Genomic DNA, 12,587 nt, shown 5'->3' with positions numbered 1-12,587 from the left:
ATCTCAGATGGCTCTGAGCACCCTCAACCCCCTGGTCCAGAGCTCCTTCTGCTTTATGGGCAAGCTATGGTGTATGCCCCAGTATCTGCAGCTCAACCAGGTGCAAAATGTGTCTTGTGTTTTCATTCATTCTTGTTCAGTGCCTCCACCAGCAAGAAGATGAGCTTAAACTAACTGTTGGACATTCTGTGGGTGCCTCAAAACCATGCCAGTTCCAAGAGAGACTAGTTTCTTATAATAATCTATTTTCACACTTATTTTAATTTCATAGACATGAGCTTAGCACAGTCATATCCAAACAACCTCCTGGAAAATCTAGTGCCTTGCTATTCCGAAGGGCATGGTACCAGGCTATATTTGGCATATATAAAATATAGATCAATCTGGGATTTTCTAAAGGAAAAATTTTTTTAAATACAATTTGTGTTGAATACATGTTGATGTTGGCATTATCTGGGTAACTGGAAGCCCTATGAGTAACTTAGCCCAGTAACCCATCAGAAAAAAGATCACCAGAAGGGGTCTTCACAGTGTTAAAAGGAAGGAGCTTTCACGGTGAAGATGACAAAGTGTGTTAAAATTATTCTGATGGGAAAATTAGGATCATCTGTTCTTTATACTTTTCTGTACTTGTCACCATTTTTGCAGTGACAATTAACATATTTGTAATCAGGAAAAAAAAAATTGACCAGGTTTAAAAAACAATGTGAACTATGAAGATAATTTACAAGTTAAGAAAAAAAAGAAGCAGAAAAATTCTTCCTTTTTTTTGGTAAAAGTCACGTTGACCATATTTTCTAAAAGAAAATTGGGGAGCATCGTCAGAAAAGTACAAAAAGTGAACAAGTAGAGAATATTTGAAATAAAAATCACATTAAAAATCTGAAACAAAAGAATGCTAGCACTAATTAGACAGATCTATCAAGGTTCAGCAAACAGTGCAAGACTGAAACATAAAAAATGTTCTTAAATCATATCATGAGCTGCCATAACACTTCCTTCACAGGCCATATGTATATATTATATTTCAGGGCCCAGAAGTTAACTCTAGTAATTACCAACAACAACAACAACAACAACAAAATGGCATTAAAATGTTGGTCTGGAAAAAGAAAAATGAAAATAAGCCTTTAATGGACTGGGCACAGTGGCTCACACCTGTAATCCCAGCACTTTGGGAGGCTGAGGAGGGGGGATCGCTTGAGGCCAGGAGTTCCGACTAGCCTGGACAACATAGCAAGACCCCCATTTCTACAAAAAATGAAAAATAAAATAAAAAGAAAGGAAATAAACATCTAGGGCTATAAGAGAGAGAGAGAGAGAGAGAGAGGCTTCCTGGTTCCTTGTTAACTCAAAGAAATGAGAGTTATGATTTCTCTGAATTTGAATGCAACATAAATTTCCTCAGAGGTTGGTTAAAAAAAAACAGCTAAAAAAAATAAGCCAAGAAGACACTTGGTTTAGGCTTCCAGCCGTTAATCCCAATACTTCCTTCACTGCTTCACTTTATCTGGAGCTCCAGCTATCAACATTAGGGTCCTAGATGCTACACTGTGAAAAAGACACAAATGGGGATAAGATTATATCTCCTTGATATGTTATTAGAAATCAAAAAACTTCTGCACTGGAACCAGGAGGGGTTAAATATGAAATTCAACACTTTCTCAAAGTAAGTATGTAGCTATGGAGAAGAGGTATGGAAAAGAAAATAAGCCAAAAACATTTTTAAAAACATAAACTACTATTGTAGTCTTCTAGGAGTTCTTTAAAGAAAAATTATTCCTTTGCATTCAAAAGCACAGAGGCTAAATAGAATTTTGGGAGACCAGACAGTTGGTGGGGCTCTTCCTTTGGCAGAGGTAGATCAATTGCTGAGAATCAGAACAAACTAAGGATGGCAGTGTTGGGAAAGGCAGCAGAATAGACTGAGTGGGGACCGGTGTGGCTACTTTCCACATGGTTAAGGTCAGAAGGAGGTGCGTGATGAAGCTGTTGACATGTGGCCATGGAGCTGTCGAGACCAAGAAAATAGAATTCTGTCCTTAAGGACGGTCTACCCTAGGGGAAGCACAGGCAAACAGGCCTCAGAAAGAAGCACAGAACACTTCAACCCAAAACACAGTAGCCGAGCACCTAAATATGCCAGGCTCTGGAGTAGGTCTTCTGAATGGAGAGACAAAGAAACCAAGTCCCTACCCTTGGGACACACAGTCTAAATAACCAATTTCAAAAGGAGGTGGTCAAATTTATGATAGAAAAAAATATGAAAGCCCAAAGGAGGGTCACTTGGCTTAGGTGGGGCTGGAAGAGCTTAGGGAAGGCCTCCTGGGGACAGAACCTTCATCTGAAATTTGGAAGATAAATAAGAGGCTAGTAGGTGAGTAGAACCCATCCTAAGTAAGTATATGAAGATACAGTACAAAGGGAAAAACTACAGCTCTGCAGTACTATATGGAAAAGAAACAACAGAATAAAGAAAAGGTAAAAAGAAGTAAAGCATCCCCCTCGCAGGATAATAAAATAGACAAAAACAGAGCTAAGCAATGACTTGTATTTTCCATCAAGCCAATGCCTTTGTACTACAAAGTCATCCCTATTCCAATGTTATTCTTCTCCTTGCTGTCTCTTTCTTGAACATGCCATCTTTCTAGTTTTACACTATAGTCATTCACTAGGATGGTCTCTGTACCAACTCACTGCACCACCAATACTGGCAGAAAGCAATTCTAGGGCGAGCACCTTAAGAAGTGTTAAGAATACATCCGGTCCTCGCAGAAATGCCTTACTCCAGAAACTGATTTCAGAGGACTTGGATCATGATGGGGCGTTGGACTTGTTTCTCAAATCTTCACATCTAATCAGCCCCTAAGAGTCCCATTCATTCTCCACATTGCTGAGTCCAAGTTTAAAACAAACAGGGAACAACCCCAGGGAGGTATCTTTGTAGCAGAAATTGCAGGACTATCCAGAGAGGATTTTCAAAGAAACAAACACACTTAAGGAACTCCATTAACATATGTATGAAAAACGTAGGGTCCTACAGCAAATGACAGCTTCTAATAGTGCATTCTGAGGATTAACAAATTAAAAACAGACTAGACTTCGCTAAAGTGGCTATACCAGGGTTTTAAAAAAGATTAAATTATAAGAATTATTTTTGGAAGCCTAACAGTGCGATTCAAATTTTCAGATGGACACTGTACAAATGCTCCATCCCGTCTACTAGATTTAAAGCTTGGATAAGAAGTGGTTCTTATTCACCATTCAATCTGGCTCCTATATTATTTAGCTAAATGACTTGCATAGTTTAATCCCTCAGTAAAAATAAGTTGAGTTTAATTACCAATCCAAGATTTTCACAAATATTTTCTCTAAAAATTTATAAAAATTTATAAGATCTTTATGAATATTTTTTCAGATACTATAATAATATATAAGGCTCTGAGAGCATTGTATAAATGCTTGAGGTATATTTGTTAATTTTTTCTTATAGTACTTTTCATTTCTTATATTATCATACTTTGACTAAAGTTTCTTTTTTATTAATTTTTATTTATAATTGACACATAATAACTGCACATATTTATGGGATACAGTTTCAATGCATGTGTACATTATATAATGATCAAATCAGTGTAATTACCGTATCCATCACTTTAAACATGTATTACTTCTTTGAGGTGACAACAGTCAAAATAGCTATCTTGAACTATATACTATATTGTCATTTGCTATGGTCACCCTACTGTGTAATAGAACAGACCTATGGTTTCTGTCTATCTGCTCTTCCTATATGCCAAATTTCAATAAAATGTGTTTCTAAATTGCAGCTACGATGCTCCTTGGAATATTTATGGTGGCCATTCCTATCCAACATGACAGAAACACAAATCAGTCTCAGCAAAAATCTTGTTCAACATGAAGAGAGTACTAAACTTGGTCAAATACGTCAACTTTGAGAGTTAGCGAGGATATAGGCAGAGCTGAAACAGAGACTTCACTTCCTGGAGCAGGTTAACAGCATTCTCTCTGCTCTGTTTCTGCAGAAGTTAATGAATATGTGGACTCTTCTTCTTCTGAGTCATGCTAACCCAGAGGAAACCTAATGTCAACACTTGGTGTAAGGTGATCCAAGTTGATAAAATTACTATTTATCTCTATATCCTTTGAGTTCCTCAGGTAAGTTTGCTTCCATGACAAAATTAATATAAAAGACCAACTAGAGACAGCTTGATAGAACTCTAATTTCAATCATTTTATTTATTCATACAATATTCCCCTATCATAAACTTTGTTTGTGAAATCCACCCTGTCAACAAATTTCACTATGATCACAACCTAGGTCATCATAGCCTTCTGGGAGTCCTGCCTGAACAAAGACAGCAGAATCAGAACATCTATTAGGAAGAAACTTTTCTGCACTCATACAAGAAGTCTTCCAATGTTTATTTTTTAAATAAAAAAAGTTCATATTTATCCTTGCATACTGATTTATCCATTATGCAGTACAAATATTTTGATCACCTCTTCTCAAAGAGCAATGCCTTAAGAAAAAATTCCTATTTCTAGCTCCCTTTTGCCCGTGGACTGCAGTAAACATTTCCAGGTTCAGGAGCACTGAGGCACAGTGGACACAGGGATGTGTGCACTGCCCACCTCTCATGCCATGGCAGACTGCGCACGGGTCTCCCAGCCCTCTTCCTTAACCAGCACTCCAGGGAGCCGCTACCTCCAATCAGAGCTAGCATGGGATGGAACCATTGCCATCCTTCTTCTAGATGTTTCTGATTGACTGTGTGCACTGAGGTATGTTCCTGTGGGGATGTGGATCCTTCTGGCCAGCAGCTTGAACACTTGAGCCCAACTCTGCATATTCAGCAGCCATGGCTCTATGCTGCTTTGCTCATGTCCGACCAAAGCAAGTTGCCTAATCACACACAGTCACAGGAAAAACATTAGGTAGAAAGCCACCCACATCCCTTGTTATTTTCTGCCCAGCCATTTGATCTGAAGTAAACAGGGTGATTTCTTTCAAAGTATTATTTTGCTACTTCAATATCAAGGTAGCATTCTACTTATTATGTTTAATTTCCATGATTTTTTAAAAAATGGATTAAATAAAAGAATTCATGAATTTTCAGTGAGTTCTTTTTTTCCAGCAAGTTTCTCTGTTGCTGTTGATTATGGTGCCAGGGCCAAAATATTGGGGAAGTCGTAATCATTCACTCTTCTTTTTCATTGTCCCCCAAATCTGATAAATCAGTAAGATCTGACTGTTTTTTCTTCAAAATCATTCCAAAATTCACCTGTTGGCATCATTTTCACCATTATCATTCTAGTGAAGACATTTACCATCTCATACTTTTGTAATCATAGCCTCACATACATGTACACAAATATATACACACATAGGCACATACCCAAATGTACATATACATGTATATTATTTATGCACACATGTACATACATTTACACAGACATATATAAATATGTGATATATACAATATATACAGATATATCTACACATATATTACATATACACATATATACATATATTATGCTTGCATACACATTTATTTTTTTGTGTGTATATATATAAAAAATATAAAAACACAGAAACATTGCCAAGTATGAGGAGATTATATGTATTTTTCCCACAAGTAGCAAATTTTGAGAAGAAATTTCTCGATGTACAGACTCGCACACACACACACACACACACACACACTCTCACACAAAATAAATGCAAAACTTACCGGTTGACCTCCCCACCATCTATGATTAAATTTCTCTCGCCCTCGCAGATGGAAAGTGGCATCAAATACAGGATCATACATTGAATTGCCAACAATTCCATGTGATTCTGGATACAGTCCCTTTGTGTAAAAGCAAATTTATTGTTAAAGTAACAATATAATAATCCACATGTGTTAGTTCTATTGTAAATTTTCATATCACAGAGGTTTTATAGCAATATTTAATTTCCAAAATTACCTAAGATACATATAACCTTTACTGTGTGTCTGTCTGAGCAAACATGAATAATATCTATGGAACTAATTATAAGCCATCTGAAAAACTTAACATGATTATAAGAAACAATATTTGGAGATGTTAGCTATTTTAATTTAATAAAATGACAATTTTTATTACAATAAATTAATCTTAATTTAAAATTTATGCACGTGCTTCCAAATAAGCTTCTATTTCTAAATACACCTTCCCTTCTTTCTAAGTTCTTTTCTTCCCCAAAACAACAATAAAAAGAGCAATAATAATAAATAAATTATGTTTTAAAGAAGAAAGCAAGGTAGAATTTGGAGTACCTGAAAATTAAGACATACTAGCTCTGAAGTCAATATTTTTATTTGCAAATTCAGAAAATAAACAATAGATCCTTTGATATTTGAGAGAAGGTTAATATATGTGTTCAGACAGAACTGCACCTGAGAAAAGGTTTCAGTTTTAAAGTTGCAATGAAGTTCAGCCACCCATGAAGTTGGAAAAGGCATTTGCTGTGAACAAGTGATGCAGATAAGATGGAAAACAGAAAGATTTTCTTTGAACACTAAAGAACATGTTTTAAAAGTCCCCACTTTAAGTCATTTCCTGGTAAATCAGCCCTTTGAATGTATACCATTTGAAAAAATACTTACAGTGGCCAAAGTGTATAAGTTAGGAAAGGTTTTTGTTGGGTACACAGGCCTCATGTAGGGAGAATGTGTGCCACAAGACCCTGGAAATAGAATTTCAGATGTTAGAACAGGAGAACCGAAAGGAATCACTTCATGTGTAAAAATCCATTTTATAAATGATCAAAAAAATATTACCTTCACTTTTGTATTTCAAATAACAAAATATGTTTAAAAGAATGCACCCATAGATCTCAAAGCCCATAGCAGACTGGTTACTGTAAGATTCTGGATTACAGATAAGAACACAGAGTATGGAAATTGCTTACTTAGTTTTTCAATGTTAGGCATGACCTTGCTGCCTTTCTTCATGTACGACGCACGGAAGCCATCCACAGAGAAGATGATTAATGGAGGGCGAACAAACCTTAAACAGGAACACATTAAGCTTAGAGAAATTATTGCCACAGAGTTTCCATTACACCTAGTCATTCTCAATAACAGGAACCAATAATTTCCAAGAAGCAACTTCAAAGGAGGATATCTGGATAAGCCTGGACTTCCAGCTACACAACTTTTGAAGTGCCTGAAGTCCAGAGTTAAATGACCAAGGCCACAAAATGGCCAGGGAAGGGACTTGACTCCAAATTGCCCCTAAGGTATTTCCTCTACTGCTGCCTCTCACATTGCAAACAAGGTTATACAGATTATAAAAAATGGTTGTATTTGCCCAGAATATATATTTTCCCATTTGCTACGTGGCAAACTCCTATTCAATCATTAAAACCCAGTTCAAAGTTTCCTCTTCTATAATGTTAGTTGCTCCCACTTCTGAATTCCTTTAAGATATTATTCATACTTCTTTCATCATTCATGCATACATCATTTTACATCATATTAGAATGATCTGTTAACACATTTCTCTTCCTCACTAGTTTCAAAGCACAGTTTGTGTCCTATTCATCTTTCCATTTTGTGGACCCACAGTAGGGCTTCAATAAATATTTGTTAAGTATATTAATGAATAAATATGAAATTAAAATCAGTAGCATTCCTACCACTAGATCTAAGCACTTATAAAAACATTCATTTGTGTTTAATTATAAAATAATTCAAAAAATAATTTAAACTTCTAAAGATCTCTAAAAAGTATATCAGTAAAGGACTAGACTACCCATCTACCCAGGGCAGGATCTGATGAAATGGTCTTTTATTGTATCCTGAAGATATAATTGTTCGATCAAACTTGAGAATATTAAATATGTACAAAATTATTTCTAAAAGTTTGAAGCTAATTGAGCAAGCATAGGTTTGAGATCATTTGAAATCATATAACAAGACATATTTAAAATGAGTCATATATAATGTGCTTAGAACAACATTATATGAGGGCTCACTATTATCATTACTATTATCATTTAACAGGGCTTCCACCGCGCAGACTGCATTTTTCTAAAAAAAAAAAAAAAAAAAAACTCAACACATGTCAAGCAGACAGAAACTATTGCCATCTCATTCTACAATCCCAAAGATGTTCAAATGGCTCACTAAGGTTAAACAGGAGGAAAAAATAAAGACATCTAAATACTTAGACTTTTGTGTCCCAGCCTGTGCTACCTAAAACAAAAATACATTGAAAGAACAAATACATTGATGAAAACACATTTGTTGAAAAATGTATTTTCTGCCAAGCATTTAAGGGTTTATGAATTTTCAACAGTTTCCTGGAAGGCGTAATAAGTGCCTTATGCTGGTCACACTTGAGCTGTGGGGTGTCACTCAAGTTTGGCTGTACCCCAGCCAAGCAGTGTCCCAGTGGTTCATCAAGTTTCTGCAGCATCTGGTAGGAGTTACCATCTTGGATGATATTTTTCAGAAGTTCTATAGTTCCCCCTTTACTCCCCCAGCCCCCACAAAAAAGGCAAAAGCAGAACTCCAGAAAAAAAAATACTGAGAAAAAAAGTCACTGCCAGAAATGTTTCCTTCCTCAGTGGTTTTCAGATGCACTCTACAGTCTTCAGCAAAGGTAGAATATAGGGGATATTCAGACTCCCAAATGTGTGGAGGTGATAGGAGAAAATGGAGAAAAAAAAATATTGCTTCTTCAAGATGTACTTTCTAGATTTTGACTGTGAATTACTTGCAAGTACTCATAGGTTTTCTAGTATAAGTAGATTTCACCCTTAACATTGTTTCTAACCATTTCCCCATCCATTTCCTATGATATTTTATCAGCTAATGTATAAAACTTCATAATATTCACAAAATAAACTTACCCTGCAGGGCATTCTGGGGCCTTTATTTCCTCACAGTCATCATCTACCCAATGTGACTCTCCTATAGGGAAAAACAGGTAAGTTTACTGTTGAATCTGATTGTAAATGGCATCCAGCACCTTGAAGCACACAATTCCATGACCTGTGTCCAGTTTGATACTTGTTTATGAGACATCATCTAAAACGAAATTCTGAATTAAAGTCTAGTGTCTAGTTTGGCTTAAAAAGTACACCCATACATGGTGGGAAAGCTAAGATTTAATAACCACAAGTGGTGTGGTGTTTATTTGAGCCTTCCGAGTCTAAATGGTTTGTAGATTAAAAAAACCAGTGGCGTCAGTGAACAAAATTTCATGTTTGTATCCCTCCAGAAATAAACTGTTTGGTCATTAGACGGAACATTCTTTTCTCCACCACTGAAGATCTCAAAGCCATAGAAAGCAAGGCACAACTTCCCTCTAGATGCTGGAAAAGGCTGGGGATATACAGAGATGATAGATGGAAGATTCCAAAAGAGAGATTATTTGCCAATGGATCTTTGAACAGCCCTTGAATTTAGAAATAAAAACCAATGCTACCTTTCCCTTTTATCTTCCACTAAGATCTCAGAACATAAACCTAAGTCTTTCCTGAGTTACCACTATCAAGAAGAGAGACCAGAAAAGGGCTCAGATAGAAAATAAGGTGTCCTTTGAAGAAAATGAAAATTATCGAAAAGCATTTGCTTTATATTGTCCTAAGACAAACGAATAGCACATGTCTTGAACAGAAGTAAAAGTTGCCACCAACACTATGGAGAAACTGCTTCCACGTGAAAAGCATTGGAAATCCCTTCTGGCTAATGAGAATCTGACTACGTGAGAGCTGCAGAAGTAAAACTATGCTCCTTAAAATAGGGAAGATCTGCCACACACGTAGTAACCCAGGGCATACACGTGGGCCCTCACAACAGTACTGGAACTAGGATTTTAAACCAGTAAAACCCAAGGTTTAATGAATTCAACGACCGGTGATATTAAGACTTTTCTTCTTTTTCTTTATCTTTTCTTCTAATAGCCTTTGTGGCTTATCAGTACACTTAGTACACAAGATAATTAAAAAGGAAAGGGAAATAAATTCTCAATTAATTTTACGCTTTAAAATAAAAGCATAATTGTTTGGGTAGAGGAAATTTACCATACGATAATTGTCTGGGTAGGGGAAATTTTCCAAATTCATTAATATAATACTCTCTTGCCACAACTGAACAGCTCACATATTTCAGAACTGACTGGCTTTTTCCTTGAAATCCTTTAACAGAAACTCTTCTTGAATGTTCCATGTCAGAGATAGGGAAGAATACTGAATTTAGAAACTAAAAAGTGACTTGGAAACTCTAAATAAAGATTCTTGGGCCTTTCCATTAACTTCTATAAGTAGGTGGCATGGCAACTTAAACTCCTTACAGATAGGAACTGCATCTTTTATATTTTCTGTAGTCCATTGCTAGTGTTAATTAAGAGAATAAAAGCATCATGTTCCATAATCAACCATACAAAGTCAACACATGTATGTATATTTTGGGGGTATAACAGGGGGCTGTTGGTGCCCTGATCCCTTTTACCAGCAAGTACCCCTATCTCCAGGCTGCTGCCAGTGTCTTGGTGAACAGCTTATACCCGGTGGATGCAAAAGCCGTGCCCCCTTGCCTCCATAGTAACTCCGAGATTTACTTTTCAGAGCAAGCAACAGAGCAGGCCAAGGTGAGACTATACCTGAGACCACATCCGTGCTTGCATCTCCGGACCCCTTCTTCCCTATCCTGCTTCCCTTTCTCCCTGTCGTGGCTTCCCTGAAGAACATTCCCTCAATAAACTACTTGTCCCAAATTCCTGTCTCAGGCTCTGCTTCTAAAAAATCTGACCTAAAAACCAAGACAGAAAGTTTAGAAATATCTTCACTATGTTTCTATCTAATTATGGAATTTTGGTTTATTTCCTTGTTATTTCAGATCAATGAAATGCAGGGTAGCAAAACTGAGAAAGAAGCATAAGAAATTAAAAAGCCCAACTCATTCCCTCCTCCCAAACCCATATCCAAGGTGTTACATGCCTAAGATCCTGGATCTCTTGGAACATCTCCAGTTCTTGGGCTTTTAAAGCTCAAGGTAATCGAAAGAAAATATGTACCTTTGCAAATCACTTGGTAATTAGTACAGCAGTCTCCCCTGGCCAAGCAGTCCTCCGAGCAGTGACAGGCATTTTCTTCATTTCTTACTTCTCCACATCTGTCCTTCGTACACTCCCAGCCACGAGCTAAAATCATCACAATAAAACATTTTCACTGCTGCACACAAACCAAATCAAAGAGGCCACAATTGCTTACAGGGTTTCCAACAAAAAGAGCTAACGTCTCACGTCATTTACTCTGCTTGTGAAATTTGAATTGGCCTGAGGCCTAGATGATATTTGAAGAACTTACAGATAGGATGAATTCCTAATTTTTCAAATCAGTGAACACAGTTAAAATGCAATTGGGTTCCTTTGAGAAAACGGAACCCTAAAAGGCGAGCAAGAATCCCTACCATTCTCCAATTGTCCTAAAGGACTTAACAAAATGTACACTATCGAAGGTTTGTGATAGGGGTATCTATCATTGTAGGAATAGCCTTGATGGCTTGGCTCTTTTATTTTCTGAAGTAGCTTTGCTTAACTTTAATCAGCTCGTTTTAAATACAAATGACAGTGCAACTACATGATCACTATCTGCTATGAAATGCACCTGCAGGTTAAAGTCCTAAACAGATATGAAGAGTATAAAGGGGCGTTAAACCATTCTAACCATTGACCAAAATGTGGTCCTACCTCCAACAACAGGTCAGAGTCCCTACTTCCAAGGAGGTCAGCAAATAGGTTACAGATTTCCCTCCAAGCATACTTGATTGAGAGCTCATGGCTCAACTCTTCCAAGAAGATACCTTCAGAAAAGTAATCTTTTCATTTTAAAGAGGGTGTTGTATTTTTTGTTTGATGTTTTTATCTGCTAATGTGTAAAATCCATGGCAGGAAAAATCACATCTCTCTTTCACCATTATATAATATTTCCAGTGGCAGACTGTAAGACTGTGAGATCGTGGCTGGCACATGCTAAGTTTTCAATGAGTATTTATTAAATCTCATTGGAAATAACCATGGAAATAAAATATGACTCTTTAACTTTGGGACTGGCATATTAAGAACATTCATAGTTAATTCATTTATTCAATAAATCTTTATACCATGTCTTCTATGTTCTAGGTGCTGGGGAACAAGAGAGACCAAGGTCCCTGTCTGCATGGAGCTAACATTCCAATTGGAAAAGACAAACCATAAGCAATAAGCAAGATTATTTCAGCTTGTGCTAAGTGTTGTGAAGGAAATAACTGACGGTATTAACAGAGACTGACAGGGTGGGATGGAGGGGTGCTCCCACGGGTAGATTGGTCAAGAAAGGTGTCACTGAGCTGAAGGACATATGGACACTTCTGGTCTTCATCTCTTAAAATATGTCTTAAGTGGAAAGTAATGATTTTGAAAGCAATGCTACTTCTTAGTAATATTCTACTAAGAGAAACTAGTGTTAGGTAAATAAATGGATAAAGAGATATTAGTTGCCATACATAGGTGCCACCTCTGCCCCTTTGGGCAGGCCATTTGCCAGA

At 36.8% G+C, this 12,587-nt stretch overlaps 1 protein-coding gene across 5 annotated transcripts in view; it reads right to left on the bottom strand.

The window, feature by feature from the left end:
- ENPP2 (ectonucleotide pyrophosphatase/phosphodiesterase 2) overlaps positions 1–12,587 on the bottom strand; it is a 110,029-nt gene that overhangs the window by 50,245 nt on the left and 47,197 nt on the right. For all 5 annotated transcript variants that reach the window (XM_069466049.1, XM_069466045.1, XM_069466047.1 and 2 more), the window contains exons 4-8: positions 11,077–11,202; positions 8,909–8,969; positions 6,962–7,059; positions 6,657–6,736; positions 5,757–5,876 (exon numbers count right to left, since the gene is read on the bottom strand). In XM_069466049.1, the coding sequence (XP_069322150.1) occupies positions 5,757–5,876; positions 6,657–6,736; positions 6,962–7,059; positions 8,909–8,969; positions 11,077–11,202 (485 nt within the window). The remainder of the gene's footprint in view (positions 1–5,756; positions 5,877–6,656; positions 6,737–6,961; positions 7,060–8,908; positions 8,970–11,076; positions 11,203–12,587) is intronic.

This window comes from Eulemur rufifrons, chromosome 3 (assembly GCF_041146395.1).
Source record: "Eulemur rufifrons isolate Redbay chromosome 3, OSU_ERuf_1, whole genome shotgun sequence".
NCBI classification, from domain to species: Eukaryota; Metazoa; Chordata; class Mammalia; order Primates; family Lemuridae; genus Eulemur; species Eulemur rufifrons.
This window is presented reverse-complemented; position numbering and strand designations above follow the sequence as displayed.